This window comes from Stegodyphus dumicola, chromosome 8 (genome assembly GCF_044657685.1).
Source record: "Stegodyphus dumicola isolate Sdum_Otavi_A_Nest chromosome 8, ASM4465768v1".
Lineage (NCBI taxonomy): Eukaryota > Metazoa > Arthropoda > Arachnida > Araneae > Eresidae > Stegodyphus > Stegodyphus dumicola.
The window spans coordinates 16,547,528-16,569,679 of NC_140775.1; the positions used below are offsets into that span (position 1 = coordinate 16,547,528).

The 22,152-nt window shown below is 34.7% G+C and overlaps 1 protein-coding gene across 1 annotated transcript in view; it reads right to left on the reverse strand.

Annotated features, from left to right (window-relative positions):
* Nucleotides 1-307: 307 nt before the first annotated feature.
* The window catches only part of LOC118205460 (tyrosine-protein phosphatase non-receptor type 11-like), a 71,817-nt gene continuing 49,972 nt past the window's right edge, over nucleotides 308-22,152 (reverse strand). Inside the window, exon 6 of the mRNA XM_085822973.1 lies at nucleotides 308-496. Coding sequence (XP_085679099.1) covers nucleotides 308-496 — 189 coding nt within the window. The remainder of the gene's footprint in view (nucleotides 497-22,152) is intronic.

A 22,152-nucleotide genomic window follows, 5' to 3' on the forward strand; every position in this document is an offset into this window, starting at 1 on the left:
CAAAACCTCACGAGACCTATACTTGCTCCCAAACAAAAAATGATAAAGATAAACCTCCAGTCTGTGCCCTCTGCGGAGCAGATCACATTTCTTCTTTTAAAGGTTGCCCTGAACAACCATTTAATATACAGAAACAGATTGAAGAAATTAAAGCCAAAATAGAAGCGACGAAGAATCTATTCCATTACGACAAAAATCAATTCCAGGCGCTCAATCCGAAGGAGATCCCTAAACGTAGTCCTGCCTGGCAACAATCATCCAGAGATGAAAACCAACCGAAAGGTTCAAACATGACATTGATGTCATGTTAGTCAATGAAACACATCTTCGAGCTTGTGACAGATTCAGAATTCATGGCTATCAGAGAGGATAGACCCCACAACAGAGGAGGCGAAAATGCTATCATAATTAAAAGCCATAATAAAGCCTCTAAATTATCAAAAAACGTAAAGCCAAGGCTTTGATAATATCTCAAATGAAGGGCTACAAGCACTGCCTAACAGATGTATAGTACTTATCACCAATATTTTCAACGGATGCATTCGTCACTGCTATTTTCCCTCTCAGTGGAAGCATTCAATAATTATTAACATCTTGAAACCTGGAAAGGACCTTAAATATGCCAAAAATTATAGACCCATCAGCCTGATACCGGCTCTCTGCAAAGTTTTTGAACATGTCATCAGTACAAGACTTACCAAACTGGCATTGAAAGGAACCAATTTGGTTTTCGAAAAGGACACTGTACTACTCATCAGATACTCCACCTGGTAGAATTTATCGCCCAAGAATTTAGAAAAAAGAATGGTGTAGCAGCATGCTTTCTCGATTTTGAGAAGGCATTTGACCGAATCTGGCATGCTTGGCTTACTACACAAATTGTCAAATTTCCTTCTGCCTAATAGCTTCATTAAACTTACCTACTCTTACCTCTACTGTAGCACGTTTCAAGTAAAGATGTGGAGAAATTCTCTCATCAAGAAAGAGATTTTCCGAGGCGTCCCTCAAGGGTCTGTTTTAGAACCGAAATATTTTAATATTTTTATAAATGATATGCCTGTCCCACTACACTCAAGTATTTATAAATATGCGGACAATACAGTTATCTTAACCAGCTCTAGAAATCCACAAAATGGTCTTGACAAACTCCAAATGCAAGCTAATCTAATCAACAAATACTGTGAAATTTGGAAAATTAAACTTAACGCAGATAAATGTTGGGTTGTTTTATATCGCAGACACAGAAAAAATTTTCCAGTTAATTCCAATATTAAAATAGATAATTCACCAGTTCCAGTAGCAAGCTCATATAAATACCTAGGAGTGTACGTCGACAAAGCTTTAAATTAAACAAAGCTTAAAAGACCATATCCAGTATACCATCAATAAAGCTAATGCAGCATTTATGTCTCTTTACTCCCTGCTTGGAAGGAAATCTAAATTAAATCTGAATACTAAGAGAAATCTTTATATCACCCTCATCAGACCAATTCTACTCTATGCAGTTCCTGCATGGGCAACTGCCGGATAAACTGAACGCTAGAAAAGAAACGTCTTACCTAATAAGATTCTCCGTAGCATAACAAATGCCCCTTGGTTTGTGCGGAACGCGCAAATCCATAAGAATTTAAATATTCTCCCGATTCATGATCAAATACTAAATACAGCACACAACTTCTTTCAGAAAAACTGAAAAACTCACAATACCTAGCCATTAAAGAACCCACAGATAAAAGACCGCGAACTATACATCATAATGCATTATGGTGGTAGTGTACAGTGTATATCTTTTATTTATACTTATCTTACGTATCTTATTACTCTTTATTACTCAAGATCAGTTTACGTTATGCACAAAGCTTATGGACTTTGATTGCAACTTATATTTCTTACTTATTATTTTCATTTAACCAAGAATTTATTTAGTACTGTGTAGTGTTTTATTAAAGCAAAGACTTTGCTTTCAGTGAAAATTTTAGTTCGCGGTCTTATGACTCCTTCACTCGCTATTGGCCACCTCGCATCACGTGGTTTTACTGTGCAACTTTAAAGAAATTAATTTTCTAACATGATTATTTAATTTTACTGTACCCAAATTGTGTTTCTGAAGAATAAGGACATTATTAAATCTTCAAATTCACCTTTTTTTTTTTTTTTTGGAACTCTACAGACTTATTTGGGCTACAATGAACCTCTGGTTGAGGCGATACCCCCATTTTAATGGATAATAAAGAGCGAAGTAATGATATATTTCATTGGGGACTCGCATGCCATGGCTTCAGCCATGGCAGCGGTATTATAAATATAACAAACTTGCTAATACTTCACGGACATAATTGATGTTTTCTAAAATCAAAGTTTTTTAGGGTACTTGAAAAGAATCTTTATTTAACACGTGGGTGTGTAATCTTTATTTACCACAGTGCCACAGCAAAATCTGGTAAAATAGTCTGTCGGATCATTTTTTTTTTAATTCTAGTGGTTTCGTGTCTCCTTTATCCTAAAAATCAGTTCAGTACCTGTTGCGCCTGCGCGCGCATTTCATTACTAACGTCGGCGCATGCGTCTTGAGCTCTTGGAGTTTGTGACATGAGATTGTGAGCTAAGAGCGTGTGAGAGAATTCGTGGCTTCGAGTGGCCATGAACGATGTAAATTAATGAGAATTAAAGTGAGATATAATACAGTCCATTGTTCCTGAGTTTATTGAATTATAGTGTAGTGCCTGTGCAAAACATCGTGGTCCATCATGGGACAGAGATCTATGGATTAAGAGTTATTTACAAATAACAAGTAAGTCAGCAGTTTCGATTTAAGAATAAAGTGCCATTTTGTTATTTTGAGATACTGTGTAAGAGTTTTGAGAAAATTTATAGTATTTATATACTGTGTTTAAGTAATTGAGAAGAATTACTTATTATCTTGTGTTATTTCATTAAGAGTACAATGTTGATAAAAGGTGCACTTAAAGAGGATTTAAAGCTATTGGCTTTAGAACTGAATATAGAATTAAGTGAAAAGGTAACTGTTACAGATTTAAATTTAGCGATTAAAAGTAGTGAAGCTTTTAAATCCGATCCAAATTCGGTAATAGAGTTGGGTAATTCCATAGTAGAGCATCGTAAATCTGAAGAAGCTAAAGTATTACAGTTAAAACAAATTAAATTAGAGAGATGTAAAACAGAACTGGAAATTGCTCGATTGCGAGCTGAAACCAAAAGTGTTAATAATGATCAAAACGAAACTAAAGGAGAAAGTTCCGATTCCTTAGATTCTCTTATTAAAAGTATAAGAACACTAACATTGAAGGTTCCGAGTAAACCTGAAAACTGGAGTTATTTTTTCTCGTCTTTAGAAAGAGCTTTCGCGACAAAAAATGTGCCACTGAAATCTAAAGCGGAAATATTGTTAAACTTGTTAGGGGAACGGGCTTCGAACATTGTCGTGTATATTAGAGATGAGGAGCTAAGTGACTATGAAAAAGTAAAAGCTATTATTCTAAAAGAATTCGAACCTACACCACAAATTGTTTTAGAAAATTTTAAAAAGGCTCAACGCCTAAATGAGTCCCATGTGCAGTTCGTGTCGCGATTAACCACTAATTTCGAATATTACTTAAAATTGAGGAAAGTGTCTGATTTTGAAACTCTGAAGCAGTTAGTAATATCAGACAAATTGTTTGAGACATTAGATCGAGAAACGTCAGCAGATATTTCTGTAAGGCAAGCTGAAAGTTGGTTTCCGCCTCAACAAATGGCGAAGGAAGCAGATTTATTTTTCACATCTCGCGGAAAGTCCCTTGCCGCAATGGACAGTTTTCAAAAATCTCGCAACAATTACAAAACGTCGAAAAATGTTTCAAAGGTATTCCTTGCCGATGCAAAAGGATTAAAGTGTGTTCTTTGTGAGGAAAATCATTTTTTGGCAAAATGCCCAAATTCCTTGAAACAACCGGTGAATGATCGGGTTGAAATCATCAAAAGTCATAAATTATGCTTTAATTGCCTAGCATTAAACCATTCCGTCAAAAACTGCAAATCAAAGTTTTCGTGTTCCGTTTGTGGGAAAAGACACTACATGACACTGCATTTTCCAGTAGAAAATAAATCATTGAAAGAGAAGGAAAAAAATAAAACGAAACAGCGAGTAGTTCGAGTGTGCTTTCCCCCCTAGCGCCAGACTTTCTGCCTAACAGCGGTAATACTCTACTTACAGCGACTAGTGTAAACAGATCCAAAAAAAGTGTTCTGAGCACGGCTATTTGCTTTATTAGTGATGGTATGGGTAAGCTACATCCAGTCAAAACATTACTTGATGACGGCAGTACTTCATCGTTTATAAGCAGAGACTGTGCGAATAAATTCAACTTTGATTCTGAGAAGGTAAACATTGCGATTTCCGGATTAAATGATTCCTTGTTTATACAATTCGGAAAAAAGTTTCGGCATGCATTAGCAATAAAGATAAAAGTTACGTGAGACATTTAGACTTATTAGTAGTATCAAAAATCACGCAAGACTTTATTCCTTCAAGGAAAATTGATATTAAAATGCAGGATTTTTGTAACATAAAATTAGCTGATGAGAATTTTAATGTTCCAGAACGTATAGAGATGCTTTTAGGAGCTGAGGTTTTCTTTGAGATATTAAAATCTGAACAAATTCGATATGAAAACTCGAGTCTCATTTTACAAAACAGCGTGTTCGGGTTTATAGTGTCGGGAAGCGTTACATAAGAAGAACAGAGCCGCGTACATTGTGGGTTAATGAAAACATCTAATGACTTAGAACAAACAATGAGAAAATTTTGGGAAATAGAGAATGTTGAAATAGCCATTCCAAAAAATAAAGAAACAGCAATATGTGAAGAACATTATGTGCAAACTCATAAGCGGAATGAAGAAGGGAGTTACATTGTAACAATGCCACTAAAGGAAGATCCTATTTGCTTAGGAAATTCAAAAGCTTTTGCCCTTGAGAGATTAAATTCCCTATGGAAAAGATTAGTTAAAGACCCTGAATATTTGAGTCTGTATCAGGATTTTTTAAAGGAGTATGAAGAGCTTGGGCATATGACTGAGGTTAAAGAGAAAAATGAGCCTAGGGTGGGGTACTATATGCCACATCATGGGATATACCGACCTCAAAAAACAACAACTAAATCGAGAACAGTGTTTAATGCATCATGTTTAACATCAAATGGAATTTCGCTAAATTCTTTACAACGTAATGGAGGGGTTATTCAAGATGACCTCTTTTCAATCATGCTTAGATTTAGAAAGTACCCATCCGCATTTACGGCGGATATTAGAAGAATGTATAGAATGATTGAAATTAACCCTGAACAGAGATGCTTGCAGCGAATCCTGTGGAAAAAAGAAAATGATGCACCTGTGAAAATCTACGAGCTTAATACTATGACTTACGGTACAGTTAGTGCTCCATAATTAGCTATGAGAACTCTTAAACAATTTTCGATTGATGAAGGTCCAAAATTTCCATTAGCTGCGCCAGTCTTACTTAAAAACTTTTATATGGATGATGTGCTTAGTGGAGCGGAATCTTTGAGTACAGCTAAAGAGCTTAAATCTCAGTTAACTGCAATACTGAAGAGTGCAGGAAGGACACTGCACAAGTGGTGCAGTAATCATGCTGAACTTGCGGAAGAAGATCACTCCTATTCCTTTCCTAATGAAGCAGAATCTATAACACTTGGAGTGTCATGGAGGTCTAGAAGAGACTGTTTCTGTTTTAGAGTGAAACTCGATAATGACATAGTTGTTACCAAACGACAGATATTGTCCACAATTGCAAGATTGTTCGACCCGATTGGTTTACTAGGGCCAGTCATAAGTAAAGCCAAAATATTCCTGCAACGGTCGTGGTTGTTAAAGCTGAATTGGGATGAATCACTACCAAAAAATGAAGCTGATGAATGGAAGAAGTTCTCTACTGAACTGGAAGTTTTAAGTAAAATAGAAATTGAAAGGTTTATTCTTATTGCAGAAGTAGACTGTGTGGAACTTCATGGATTTGCAGATGCCTCTGAGGTAGCATACGGAGCAACCATATATTGCAAGTGCCGTTCGAGAGATGGAGAAGTGAAGACAAGATTAGTGACGAGTAAATCCAGAGTCTCGCCTATTAAACGAGTTACTATTCCGAGACTGGAGCTTTGTGCGACAGTCCTACTTGCAAGGTTGATGGTTAGAGTAATATCTGCATTAGAGATTCCTATGAACAAAGTGTATCTGTGGAGTGACTCCATGATCGTGCTTTCATGGATACAAAAGGAGCCTTACCAGTTGAAGACATTTGTTGCAAATCGAGTGGCAACAATTCAAGAGTTGACTAATGGTCATCAATGGCGTCATGTGTCATCAAAGGAGAATCCGAGTGATCTTATATCCCGAGGTTTGGATCCCAGTAAATTTCTAGAAAATAATATGTGGTGGAAAGGCCCTCTGTTCCTGAGATACGACGACTACCCAAATAGAGAGATTCCGGTGGAAGTCATTGTGAAGGACTTTCCAGACGAACTTAAAATCCTTAGTGACTCTAATATTTTTCTTAATGTGAAAGCTAACCCTTTCATTGAGGATTTCTTAAATTTAAGTAACAATTACACTAAAATTATTCGTGTTTTAAGTTTTATTTTTAGGTTTGTAAACAACTGCAAGGGAAAGGACAAGGTTTCAGGTCCTCTTCAGAGCTCAGAATTAAAATTAGCTGAACTTAAACTGATTAAGCTAATTCAAGATAGTGAATTTAAAAAAGAAATCTCAAGCCTTGAAAAGGAGGGTAAGGTTCCTCCAGGTAGCAAGCTAAGAAGTGTTTTTCCCTTTTTAGATCAATATGGAATTTTACGAGTTGGAGGAAGATTAGCTAATTGTAAGTTGAATTTTGATAGAAAATTTCCTATAATCTTACCAAAGAATCATAAGTTGACTAATCTAATTATTGTGATGTTTCATAAGAAATACATGCATATTGGTCCACAAGGCTTACTGTCTATTGTTAGACAAGGGTTTTGGCCCTTAAACGGGCGTAACCCTTGTAGAAAAATAGTACATGAGTGTGTCGTATGTTTCAAAGCAAAACCAGTGCCCTGTCGACAACTTATGGGTCAACTCCCTCAAGAAAGAGTCAGCCCAACTTTTCCATTCAATTGTGTTGGAGTTGATTTTTTTGGTCCTTATTTTATAAAATACCCACATCAGAGAAAAGGTCGCCTTAACAAGGTGTATGTGTGCATTTTCGTTTGTTTTGTTACCAAAGCTTGCCATCTTGAGTTGGTAACAGACATGTCTAGTCAAGCATTTATTGCAACCTTAAAGCGTTTTTTCAGCAGGATAGGCAAGTGTGCACGCATATTTTCAGATAACGCAACCAATTTTGTTGGTAGTAACGCAGAATTAAAGAAATTGAATAGGCTAGTCAGCAAACCAGATGATGAATTAGGTAATTATTTATCGAGTGAGAGTATTGATTGGTCGTTCATTCCCCCTAGAGCTCCCAATCATGGAGGTCTTTGGGAGGCAGGTGTCAAATCTGTTAAGTTTCATTTGAAACGCGCAGTAGGCAATTTGAAACTAACCTATGAGGAGTTTCTTACAGTAATTGCTCAAATTGAAGGCATTTTGAATTCTAGGCCCTTGCAACCTTTATCATCCGAACCAGAGAATTTTGATATCTTGACACCAGGCCACTTCCTGATAGGCAGACCTATCACGGCTATTGCAGAACCTAATATTTTAAACGTTAACGATAATAGATTAAAGAGCTGGAAAAAAATTGACTAAAATAGTGCAAACAATTTGGAAGTATTGGAGAAATAACTATTTGAGTGCAATGCAAGGAAGAACTAAATGGTTCTTTGAAAAAGACAATGTCAAGGTTGGAACTATGGTAATTTTAAAAACTGATAATGTTCCTGTATGTAACTGGCCTCTTGGCAGAATCGTAGAGATATTCTTAGGTAAAGACAATAAGGTTAGAGTAGTTTCAGTGAAAACGAAAGGAGGAATTTTTAAAAGATCAATTAATAAAATTTGTCTTTTACATATGGCAAGTTAAACAAAATGTATGTTTGTAATTAATTATTGTATTTTCTTATTATAGTAGTTTGATTTTGTTGATGTTATTACTTGATGCTTACAATTATTTACCTGTATTTCGTATTGTCACTCTGTAATTTTTTATTGTAAGATCTAATTTTGAATGATTACATCATGACAAGGCGGGCGGTATGTTGCGCCTGCGCGCGCATTTCATTACTAACGTCGGCGCATGCGTCTTGAGCTCTTGGAGTTTGTGACATGAGATTGTGAGCTAAGAGCGTGTGAGAGAATTCGTGGCTTCGAGTGGCCATGAACGATGTAAATTAATGAGAATTAAAGTGAGATATAATACAGTCCATTGTTCCTGAGTTTATTGAATTATAGTGTAGTGCCTGTGCAAAACAGTACCTAATCTGAATATATTTTTATGAATATTTAATAAATAGATAAACAAATAACAGGTTTTAAGCAATAAATTTATTTCATTTCAGTTCATTGTAAATTAACACAAGAGTTCTATGTCTCAATAGGAAAAATTGGTAAAATTAGACAAATACTGTATTACAATACAAATAATAAAACATAATACATAACCAAAAATAAATAACTTAGTGAATGTGTAAACATCTTAAAAAATATCGCTAGTCTTGTATTCTTTCAATAAACAACACAATCCCATTTAATTATAACTTCGTTGTTTTACTTCATAAATAATGATTACTTATTGCAGCAAAATCTGTATTAAAATCAGATAATAATCTATGAAAAAAAGCTTTCAGAAGCCGAAACCAAGAATACGAACAACTTTCTGAATGTAGAAATAATTTTAACCATATAAATTGATCCATTTGTGAAGCACCGATGACTCACACAGCTTTAAACAATACAAAATTTGAGTCACACTCGATGAGCATGGCTCCGAAAAGTAAGGCCGCTATGAATCATCGATGATGTACATGGCAGTCAATGTGTTAAAGTGCATGTAAAAACTCAATTACTAAAATAAAATAATTTTTTAGCTAATCGTGCATAGTTTAATATCTGTACAGCTTAAAAAGAACTGTGTAAACTGTTTCATTTGACTTATGAATAATTTAGTGGGCAGTTTTTTTTATTACGCACATCGGTGCTACATAAACTGCCATAAAAAATCAGCTAGAATAAGCTAATGTTTGGTCTTCATGACAGCTGGACGTGCTAGTCATGAGAACAGGCAAAGGCCAAATGCGATAATTCTTTATATCATGACCTGCATTCTCAAATATAATTTTTTTAAACTGTTTTCGATAATTCGAATAATGTTATATACCAAGTTCGCAATGCCAAAAATGAAAAAAGTGGCAAGCATATTAAAAAAATGTATTTAAATTATAGCGATTTAAAAATCTGGTTAACTGATAAATGTACGAATTATTTAAAATTTATAAAAAGTATTGTCAGTCTGTTATTGAACAGTTACATTATTTATTATATTTGTGAGACGAAAATGCATAGTTTCTAGAGATTCTTAGATTCAATAACGGTAACTGTTAAAAGTTAGCTTTAAAAAAAAATGTGGATATTGTCTTTAAATATGATTAAAAAATGGCATAACATTTGCATCATATTCAAATATCACACGAAATAATTTTAAAAAAGTTTCCCTTTATTTAATTAACAGGGCATAACATGAAATCATTCACAAATATTCAAACGTGATGAAATCGTTCATCACCTTATTTGTGACGGAGTAAAACAAAATGCAGTAAACTCTCTAGTTGCGTCCATCTCTGAAAAGAACAAAATATGTCTAAGACTAATATCGGTACTGAAAATCACTTTCGCACAAGATCGAAATCATATGGAACCTTGAGAAGTAGAGAGGATCACCTCAAAAACAGGTAAGATCCTGAATACTGTTAATTTTTAAAAAAGTTGAAATAACTTAATTTTTTAGAACTATCCTGAAACTGAAAGCGAAACTAACGATATATTATTTCAGTTAGGTGTTGCGTTGTTTAGAATAAAGACATAAATATATGAGAACTTTATTAATGTTTCTTAAACTTTTTATTTACACAGGAGTTCATCTGTCAAAATTATTGTAAATCACTTAAAATTGCTGAATATGAATTATTTTAAAATTACGCTATGAATATACATTTATAACAGAGAAAGGAATGTGACATTCCAAGTCATTTTATGTCTCATGATTATCAATAAAGCTCTAAATAAACATCGGTAAAATAAATTAACATCTCTCTAAGATCTAATATGAGGTATGGTTTCTTCTACAGCCAGACAGGTCGTGTATCGTGACGGCATACTAGACAGGACGCAGATGAAGAGCCCCTATGGCAGTCGGTCTCATTCCTGCAACAAGACAGTTTTCAACTCCAGGATGGTTCTTGGAGGGGGGAAAATTGCCCTCTTAAGAGCGTCCCAGACATGCTTTATATGGATATATTATTTCAGTTAGGTGTTGCGTTGTTTAGCCAGGTGGCAAATATCCTCACTTTCCAGGTTACTGTTGACCAGCTGAGCCCTATGTGGACGAGCTTTGTCATCCATTAACAGGAACACCGGACCAACTGCGCTCCTGAAACATACGATCTAAGATTGCCTCTCTATACCTCATAGAAATCAGAAAGACTTTGTCAAACACATGAAGGGGGTGTGGGGCCGTTCAGCATAATACCTACCCATCTATTACATCTCCACCACCGTAATGATCCTTTCCCATGATGAGGGGAGGGATGGTATCGTGTTCCAGGCTCTTTCCAAATGCAGACACAATAAGAATCAATGGCCAGGCATATCTCGGCTCGTGTAAAAAGCACGCACTGAAGTATGTGTATTGAAGTGAGCGGAACGCAAATAGCAGGTCTTTTGGCATACAGCCCTATCTCATGAAGCCTTCAGACAACTGTAAACCGTGAAACTCGGATTTCAGCGGCAGCATATAGCTAGCTCAGGTGAGAGTTGTGAATCTGTAGCAGTTCTGTGTCGCAGCGCTGAAAGAGGCAAATAGTGAGCTTCAATCGTCGTTGTAGATTTTGGTCGGCTTTGGACCTTGGTTGTGGATCTTGGTCGAACTTTTCAAAGTCCTGAAACTGTTTCCATAAATTGCTGACGACACTGGGTGTCACATTGAGCTCTTTAACTACCTCCGCTTCTGATTGATCTGGCGACAATCTACCATTAATCGCCGAGCGTGGCTTTGAAACAGGCATGTAACTAACTGGTTTTTACCCGAATCTGGGAGAACTCTTCTAGGCCATTGGCTTTATACATACACACCGTAATCGGCGGAACTCTATAACAAATTACTGTGGCTACCATTGCATTTAACTCTTTGATTCCATCGCAGAAGTGGACGCTAGTCCGAACTGGTGATAAAAAATTTTCCAACATGTAGATAGGTGATTTACTGTAAAGTGGTGCCAACTAGTGGTTATAGTAGAACACATGAAATGGAGGGATGAAAAAATCCTCGAAATCTCTGATATACACAGCAAAGGGGCAATGAAATAAGAATACAAATGAAGTATAATATAATTTAGATATTAAAAAAGGAGATATCAAATATACAACAATATATACAGGTGCAATCACAATGCAGATTAATATCTAGTATTGTAATGAATTGTTGAAACCCCTCGTGCGCTGACATTCTTTTAATGATCATAGCTCCGCAGATACGCACATGTACGATTACGTATTCGACTCTGAATATTTGCATAATTCTTTCGCGGCATAATTAATACCTTAGATTCAAAACTTTTCTTAAAAATAAACATAATTTGCAAATTCTCTTAATTTTGCCCACGAGTGACTTAATGAAAAGTTCATTGAATTAAATTCAGTAATTTTTTTTAATTCCTTGTGCTATAGTCATTAAGTTTGTCAATTAAGGATGCAAAAATATCATTTCAAACAATTAATAGTAATCAAAGTGTGACATAATTCATTAAATTTTTCATTAAATCAGGATATTGTCAAGTCGAGGTTATTTTTACTTAATCATATTTTAGGAAAATGCTGAAACTTTAGTGTATGTTTCCAAACTGCCCAGGTCTTTTATGCATGCAAATAAAAATATTGTTTTTCTTTTCTTTATTTTAATATAAGATAAATTTTCCCGATTTCATACACTTCAGATCAAATTAATAAAATAAATTGTTAATTCAAAGTTGAAAACAGCATTCAAAGTCTGGAGCTTAATGAAATGACAATTCTCTTTCAGTATTGTCAGTGTATGGTGTCTAAAACACATGACTAGTCACCTGGTGAAGTACAGGTAACATAATTTTTAGAATTCAGGAAGTTACTTGGTGGCAAAATCTTGAAGATATATAGATTACATTGGGAAGCCAGTCAGAACGTTCTCTTCCTTTTTTAAACCTCTTGCTACTGAACAAGGACCAAAATTCTTATGCATATATGACATGTTCTTGTATTGCCTTCTTTAAAGAACTTAATAAATTTTAAAACAAATTGCAGTTATATTCCTTTGAAGAATTCTATCTCTTAATTATTATAAAAATCAAAATTAAAGAAAGATATAAAAAAGGATGCTCATTATTTTTGAAGTTTTAATGTGAAAGATAAAATAAATATTACATTACACTGAATTATAACTTCTGAAAACTGGCAATTACAGTCAAAAGTCGTTAATTCGGACCTCAAAGCTAAAAACTTTCTGCGCATGCGTGGCGTTTACGCGTGCGCGTAAGACCTTTACGGCTGCGAATATACATGTGCGCATGCGCATAATACGTTTACGCATGTGCGTTTAATGTATAAAGGATGGTATAAGCTAAAATTATCTAATTATCTATTTCAGTTAATGTTGCAGATTGCGTTGTTCTTTAATCTTCGAATTGGATCCGGCTTATGATTTTTTGCACACTGTTAGAGCAATTTTATAAAAGTAAGCTTGAACTTCCGATTATGTCAAATAGAATTTCCGATATATATTTACTAATATGTAAAGGATCTACAAAGTATGTTTCGAAGTCCATTAAACAGAAAGTGGAATTGCTGCAAAAAATGGATAAAGACATATCCTTTGATTATCTAATCATTCCGAAATATGTTTATCAATTTCACGGTGCTCTGCGGGGGAAGGGAAACGACACGGCGCGCAATGAATTGGAAGTTGATCTGTCAGCACTATCCTTATCTTCAGAGCACATGTTTTTATTTTATTTGGCTTATAATTCTTTACTAAATGCAGTATTTCATCTCGATGTACTCGGTCTTTGATATGATTTAAATCAAGTTCCTAGTCATTATAATTCGCTTCCGATAGTGAAGAAAGTGACTCAGAGGTCATTGAAAACGAAAAAATTTCGATTGACAAATTAGTCGGTATTCTCGACACAGCAATTGTAGGACTTGAACAGCGGAACTTTGTAACTAAACAAGAAATTATGTCTGTTTAATAGAATTAAAGAGAAAGTATTATCACATGAAACGAAGCAAATTAAACAACTTACATTAAAAGAAATGTTTAATAAAATAAACAAATAAATATTTGGCTTATTCTTTTTGTAAATTTTGATACCCTTTAGATCATAATTGCTCTTTATTTCATAAATTACGGTTTCATATTTTTAATTTTATAATTTCTGCATGCCATCTTAGCAGATTTAAACTGATGATCTATAATCCGGAAAAATCGATAATCCGGAATCGCCGAAGTCCCGACGAGTCCGGATTAACAATTTTTGACTGTATTATGCAGCAAGGATGATAAATACTTCAATAGAATAACAAAATGTAGCCCAATGAAGATTCAAGAAAAAGATTAAGAAATGCTCATGATTTTTATTACATTGCTTCTTAAGCTAAAAAAAATTTAGAACTACCGCGAGTGATTTGTTTTCTCATAAGCTCAAGATTTGATTATCTCTGAAAACAATCATCTTGCAGAGGTAAAATGGCAGTATCGAATAAAAATTCTAGTGAATCTAAAGTAAAATGAAATAAGTTTTGTACACACACTGCAGTTAAAAAAAAAAAAAGTTGTGGTTGGATAAAAATGCACTTGGTTACATATGCGGCATTAAACTGACATTTCAAGTTTAATAATTAAACGCAAAAACAAATTTAGATGGAAAAATCAAAATTTTATGCATGCACACACACACACACACAGGGGGGAGGGTAAAGATGAAACTTATTTGTTTATTTTTATTAACAACAATTTATCCTTGCACTGTAATACATAAGAATTATAACTATCTCTGCCATATTCACTAAATGGAAAAAATTAATAAAAGTTTATATTAGGATATTTGAATACAGCAAAGAATATGATGGCTATCTGCCTACCCTAAGTAAAGGAAAAATAAGGTAAATAATAAGTAAAGGCCTAAGGAAAAATGGCTCACATTTACGTTACACACAGGAAAAACCATACAGCCAGTACTTTCACCTATGATCACACTTCCAGCATTCAGCAGTCTTAACTACTCAGCTACGTGTGGGACTAAGTCAATAATCAGAATTAATATTTAGATATTCTATGACTTGAACCTAAGTATAATATATAGTGTTTATTAAAATGTTTTAGCTAAATCTAATATAAAAAAAAACTTAAATGTTTCATTTACTGATATTTTATGTATGAAATATGTCTTCTAGAAAAATTTTAATTGCTTAGATAAGGAGAAGTCTTTTGAGTAAAAAAAATCAGTATGTTGGGGTTCTCCATCCACACAATAGTTCAAAGCACATTGAAATCATTAGAAATGGGCTAGCCGTAAAGGTGGTTTTTCTGGATCCTAAATAGAATACCAGCCATAAAGGTAATTTTTACCTTTAGATAGTTAAGTCATTGTGTGCTTTTTCATAATCATTAAATGCTATGTTACAGAAATTTAGGTCAGTTATCTAATTTGTGATTATATTGCTCAAATGTGTAAAGCTTAGTTAAAATTTTGATGTAAGCACAATATCAAGATACCACACTATCTTGAACTTTTAATTATATCAGTCTTTGGAAGTTTTAAGGTATTTAATTTTTAAATGTGTGAGTAGTAAACTAATACATATCCATGTCATAATACATTTTAAGCTAATAATGAATTGCAAGATCATCAGAAAAAAATTGGATTATTTTTATAATTTAACTCAGAAACATTAAATCATTATTTAGCATTTTAATGTACATTTTTGAATAAGAAACTTGATTGTACACAGATCTAATGCTTTTTTAGAATGAATTATAAATAATTAAGGACATCAGCATCTCCTCAGCTGGAAATGTAACCAAAATTAACAAAACCATAGCACTAACAATTCTGTTATTAAATCAGTTATTAAATAACAAATATAATTACTAATTTTTCAATAATTTAAAGTGATTATAAAAATATCTCACATTATAATATAAATGTTTCTCCCTACAAAATGGTAAAAGCATTAAAATTATTGACTAGCTTTTGAACAATTAAGTACTATGTGACGTCATTAGATTATTTTGAAGCAGAAGGTGTGAAAAATATGCAGTGTTCTCGCAGGAACCCTGGAACTCTCGAATATGTATCGAGTCTTTTTTCAATTACACCATGAAGACATGTGGAAGGACAGGAGAAAATACTTTTTAACTATCTTACAAGTAAGTGATCAACAAACATTTTGAAAGGAACAGAATACATCTACAAAGACAAACTATCAGGACAAACTGGTAATATTTGAGTTGATCTTCATTACTAAAATAACCTTAAAATACAAGTTCTAGTAACCCAGTACAAACATTAAATCATTATTTACCATCTTAAATGTACATTTTTTAAAAAGAAAATTAACTATATAGAAATCTAATGCTTCCTTAGAATGAATTATAAATAGCTAAGGATGTCAGCATTTTCTCGCCTAGCACAGGAACCCATAAATTCAAGAAATCAGTGTTACCTACTCTGCTATTAAATCAGTTGCACGTTAAAGTTTTAATCTTTAATTTGCACAGATTTAATCAATATATATACTAATTTTTCAATAACTGGAATAAAATCTTTAAATCTGTTTATTTTTATGGAGTCAATAAACAGTTTATTTTTGTATTTCTTATATCAAGTGCCCAGAAAATATCCAGTATGATCATTATGTATTAGTTTCTATACTATATTAACTTATCAGTTGTATTTTGCTGTTTAACTTGAAGCAAAAAATTAAAATCAATGATACTTAGCTTTTAGTTGCCTTTCATTTTTTAATTAATCTCAAATCAAACATAGCTCAGTTTGCTTTATAAATGAAACTAGCTATTCAACAGAAAATTCTTCAGCAAAGCATGTGAGTGCTATTTGTCAAAAGGGAGGAGTGCTTTTGTGGAGGACTTTCTAGAGGAAACTGGTTGGTATCCAAGTTACACATTGGAAATTTGCAAAAATGCTCATGTAGCCAACCCTTTCGATTGGAATCCAACTCAGGTCAAACTATTAGTATTCAGTAACTTTACTGCTTGGCCACTGATGGGATCCAAATCAAACATATGTTTAATTATTAAAATGAGCTTTTGAACAGAAAATTCTAAAAGAAACGATAATTACTTATCCAAAATAAAAGTAACAGAAATTTATCCAAACCATTTTAATTTGCTAATTAAAGGATATTTAAACAGTTTATTTATAATTTGAAACCATGCAATATGATTTCTTAATTTTTTACAAGGTTTAACCATATACAACATGATACACCATTTACTTATTATTAACTAATTGTATGAAGTGCATAGAAATTTGATGAAAATCTCAATTATAAAGTATAATTTACATATCACAATGACAAGTTTACATAAGTAAGTTGAATCAAGGATATTTTGTTGTTGCATATCTGTTACAATATAAAAACAGGATCAAATTAAATTAAGATAAATTAAAATTATTAAACATTTATTATTATACTTGTTTTGTGTTATAAAAACCTGCTGAAATCGGTGTAGAGCAATAGCTATTCTGATCATTCACAATTTACGAATTTTATTTGAGAAAAGATAACGTAAGTTCAAAATTATAAAAGAACAATCTAACTATGAGATGATAGAAAATAAAATTAGGACTAATATTTTGAAACTACATTTGTTCAAAGATTAATAAACCATGCTTCATATCGAAAGACATTTGATGATCCTGATAAAAACTTAATTCAGGAAATACTGAACAATTATTTCAGTGATACGAATTATTGTTATAGTATTAAGTGATTAAGAAATATTTCAGAGTATACTGTAAATGCTTCTCCTTATAAAATAGCGTTTAATATGTTCAAGCGTTAAAATTAGTGATTAGCTTATGGAAAATTTCTGTCTGCATACGAACAACAAAGAACAAAAAATTTCAGTAAAGAACACAGAAAATGCGTGAAGATTCCCAAATCACGACAAATTGGCGATATTTCAGTTGCTCTTCATTACTATGACAAACATAAAGTTCTTCTTCTAGTAACCCGGAGCCAAAACTCTTCATCTGAACGTCATGCCTGATTGACATTCATTATAACCAAAGAGAGGGTGCCATTTAGTGGGAGGAGCGAGAAGAGGTCCGGTTAATAACGTGTCCCTTTAGAGTTCGCACTTCTCAAACTCTAAGTTTAGGAGTATCTAACCTGCTTTTATGGCTAGGAAGACTGATATGCGTGGCTTGTCAAGTGATTTACTCAAAGGAATACATTTTCAGCTCTTGCCCTGTACGTTGAAGAATTTCTAAGGATAGATTTATAAAGGTATTAGACTAGCGAGATCTTCCTTTGCGAGGTCAAAGAAATGAATCAGGCTGTATTCTGCATAATGAGGTTTTTGAATCATAGCACTTATTTGTTTACAATACAATCGATGGCAAAATATGATCCCGTTTAGTCTTTTTCATTTCTGTTGTAGAAAAGAAAATTTGTGGAGAGAACCAAACAGAAAAGTAAAAAAGCAAAATCATGTAGAATTGTTGCATAGCTAAGAGTAATAATTATTAGTTTGGAATCCAAATTATGAAAAGTGTGATTCGAGAAACCTCTAGCCATGAAATGCTTCAAGCAAAATATGCTATGTAAATTGATTAAAAACATTTCGTCCATGAATGAATTAGCATTATTATTTGGTACATGCTGCTAGTCTGACATTTAAATGCGACGCCTTGCGAACTGCAATTCCTTCACGGCAATAGAGCGTTCTTAAGAGAGTGTACATAGGCAAACTCAATGTATCCTTTCCCAACTGATGACATCAAAATGACGGTTTTGAAACCAGCTAACTATCGCACCAAGAAAGCATAATCGATGAACAGAAGCTATTGGCTATTGTAGTAACGGATAATTGATGCCTCGAGTTCATCCGTAAACCCGAATAGACTTGACCTCAAAGTTATTTATGCTACGTTAACCAGGTGTTAATTTCTAAAATTAGATGTGTCGGAGCCCTATTAAAGGCCGTCAAGAAAGAAGAATAAGTAAATAAAAAAAAGGGAATAAAATTACTAATAACTATAATATAATAAAATTTAAATTTAAATTCAATAAAATTTAAAGAGTTAAATGAAAATGTAATAAATTTTTGATTAATGGTAAATTTCTGGTTAAATAAAAGAAAAACTATCGGACCTCGTCTTATTTGGGGCTCAGGCTAGAAATGCAGTTTCACTCAAAAACTAAGTAATAGTTCAGCCGGAGTTTAAGCCCTGGCTATACCGTACAATGTGCTATTTTAAGGGATGATAGATATAAAAACCATTCTTTTTTCAGCGTGCCAATGAAATAAAAAAAGAAAATGATTAAAACTTCACTAATGAGAATAAATGAGAATTCAAAGAAAAGTACGAGAGTTTGTAAGGAAATTGTAACGTACAATTGTGTCATCCGAGAAAAGAATCGAAATCTTTCTGTCCGTGATGCCCTGTCAATACAATTCTAGCTGTCAGGCAGAATGCAACGAGGGAAAATATTTCCCCTGAATTTCATTCGATAACAACGTGAGAACATATGTAAGACTTGGCCTGCGTATTTGGTTGCAACGTAAAAATCTGCAGAAGCTTTGCATTGGAGTCACTAGAGTGAAGTGGTCATTACCGTTGCACGTGTCCTAGGCCGATGCTATTGGCACCAGCGGTGCGGTTGGCCGGTTCAGGTATTCGCACCAACATTAAGTTGGTGCGAATACCTGAAGCATGCGCTTTGAGTTGTCCGATCCGTCATTTAAACCGAATCGAAAAGAAGGAATCCTAAGTACGCGAACTGCCAAGTCTTGTAGTGAGTCTCTTTTTTTAAAGGCAGGTTACTACTTTGACGTAGTTTATCATTTTTTAAGCGTTAGCGACATTCAAAAGATTAGAAAAGGAAATGTGTTCCTTTTCTTATATGTATAAAAAGAAGGAACACATTTCTTTTATTTATGTATATGTTACGGTGAAACATCGAAATCTGGAGAATGCCGACTTTCACCGGTAAATGTCAACATTCACATAGTCGCTTGGTGTATGTCCGAAATATTTTCCAAATACTCTTATTTCTGACTTACACCGGTGAATGTCGACATTCACCATGTACAGTCGGTCACAAAAGTATTCGAACACCGGTACCCTATCAGAAAATGACAAGATGGCGTTTTTTTTCTCTTTCTCTCTGTGTGTCGTGTTATTCCATCCTAAGTTTTCTTCCCCCCCCATCTTGGAAAAAACTGGAAAAAATTGGTTACGATCTCTTTTTGAATGGGGAGATGCCATTTTGAGAAAAAGCTGACGACCCTATCTTGGAGAATGAACATGACCGCTCTACACACCCTTTCTCTCTCTCTCTCTCTTTGAATTGGGAAGCCATTTTGGGAAAATGCAGACGACCCTATCTTGGAGAATGGAAATGAACGCCTCTCCTTCTCTCTTTGAAATGGGAAGCTATTTTGGGACCCTCTATTCTTGGGGAAGGAGAAAACTGAAGTCTGCATTTCGCTGTCTCTAATTACGGAAAGCCCTTTTGGGAAAAGCGGACCCTCTTCTTCTGATGTTGGAGAACTGGAAATGAACGCTCTACACGATCTCTCTTTGAATTCAGAAGGTATTTTGGGACCTTCTAATGTTGGAAAACTGAAATGAACGCTCTACACCTTTTCTCTCTCTCTTTCTCTGAAATGGGTAGCCATTTGAAAACTCCCTAACTTTGGAAAAAACAGAAATGAACGCTCTACACTATCTCTCTTTGAAAATGGGGGGTGTCATTTTGAGACCTCCCTCCCCTAAACTTGGAAAAAAAACTGAAATGAACGCTCTACACTTTCTCTCTTTGGACATGGGTAGCCCTTTGGGGACCCTCTCCTCTTGGAGGTAGGAAAAAAAAAAGAACTGAAGTGAAGGCTCTACACAATCTCTCTTGGAATGGGATCCATATTTCGGGAAACGTGGATCACCTCATGCTGGAAAACTGAAGTGAACCACCAAGATTGGATTCTATATAATATTTTTTTTAAAAAAATTGACATCATGACCCTCCTCCCATTTGTTATTAAAAAAATTGTTTTTTTTTGTTTTCGTTTTTATCCCATTTCCGATGTGATTTCAGAAATGCAATTCCATAACAGTTCAATTTCATTCGAGGTTAAATGATCTAAACAGTCTTTGACCCACCCATCCGTATGATTATTTTCTTCTCCTTCCTGTTGCACCAAATTTTGTAAGTCCATATAATCATTCCATACGGGAAGGGCTGGATCCTCACAAGGCTGTCTTGAAACACTTGGAGTCTCTTTGGGATGAGTGGAGGGATCTAGGATGTCTGGACCCGGCTGCAATTCTACCTCCATGATTTCTGGACCCGTTGGAACTTGTTTACCCGGCTGAAATTCTACCTCCATGATTTCTGGACCCGTTAGAACTTGTGAACCCGGCTGTGATTCTGCCTGCATGATTTGTGGACCTGTTGGAACTTGTGGACCCGGCTGACATTCTACCTCTACGATGTCGGGACTTTTTGAAGCTTGTGGACCCGTCTGACATTCTACCTCTACGATGTCGGGACAGGTTGGAGGAGAAGAAGAAGAAGAAGAAGCGGATACTGGAAGAGGTTCTGTCTGTGAGGAGTCCGAAAGAGGTTGCCTGTTTGAACAAGTCGGGGAAGAAGAAGAAGAAGAAGAAGCTTCTGGATTCTGAAGCGGATCTTGCACGCCAGGTAGGTTCCGGTAAGTCGACCGTTTTTTAAGAGGTAATTTTTTTTCTTCCTCCTCATCTTCAATTGTGATGACTTCAATTTCATTCCGTTGCCGGGTCGATTTTGTTTCGGGAAATAACGGTTTGGTCCAGCTCCTCTTATCATCTAAGGAAGGGATGGGTAAAGGTGGCGGAGGGTTCTCTTCTTCTTTTTCTTGAAACATCATCGGCGATTGGAAAGAAATCTCCTCTTTCAATTGTTTCCAAAGCGAGTACGAGCACCGATCGACGAGAAAGAGACTCTTCTGGGTCGTGACGATAAGATATTGCGTTTTCGGGGGAACGACATAGTTTTGAAAAGGTCTTAGAATAAATTTCTTATATTTCATCCTGTCGCTGACTTTAAAACTTCTTTCCTTCAGATTGGGGGACGATGATTCGTAATAGGCGAGAGGAGCGGCTGTGGTTTGAACAATATGAACTTCGTCCTCAGCCGTCGTTCTCACTCCAAACGTAAAATATCGTTTCGTGAGAAAAATATTCTTCCACCGAAAACTCGTGCGCGGATCTGTATATCGCCGGTCTGTTTGAATGGGCCGTCTCAAAGCTCGATCCATCCGATTCCAAGAGAAGGGAGATTCCTCTTTCGTTTGTTGCGATTCGAATAAATTTCTGTATATATTCTGAACGAGCAGGTTGGAGGATTCGACATCTTGGTTGAAAGAAACGATCGCTTGATGAGGTGGTAAATGCGGAATAAATGTCGCACAATGACACGCCAAAAAAATTTTCAAGTTGGAGATTTGCTTTAGCGTCTTCAAATCCTCCCCGTTCGAAATCCGTTGAGTTGGAAAAACGTCTAATAGCGACATGGCTCCCAATGGAAAAGAAATGATCTCGCCCAGTACTCTCGTCTTTTTATATATCTATATAGACACACACAGACACACATAGGGGCTCTATGACGTCCGTTTTATTTGTTTTTT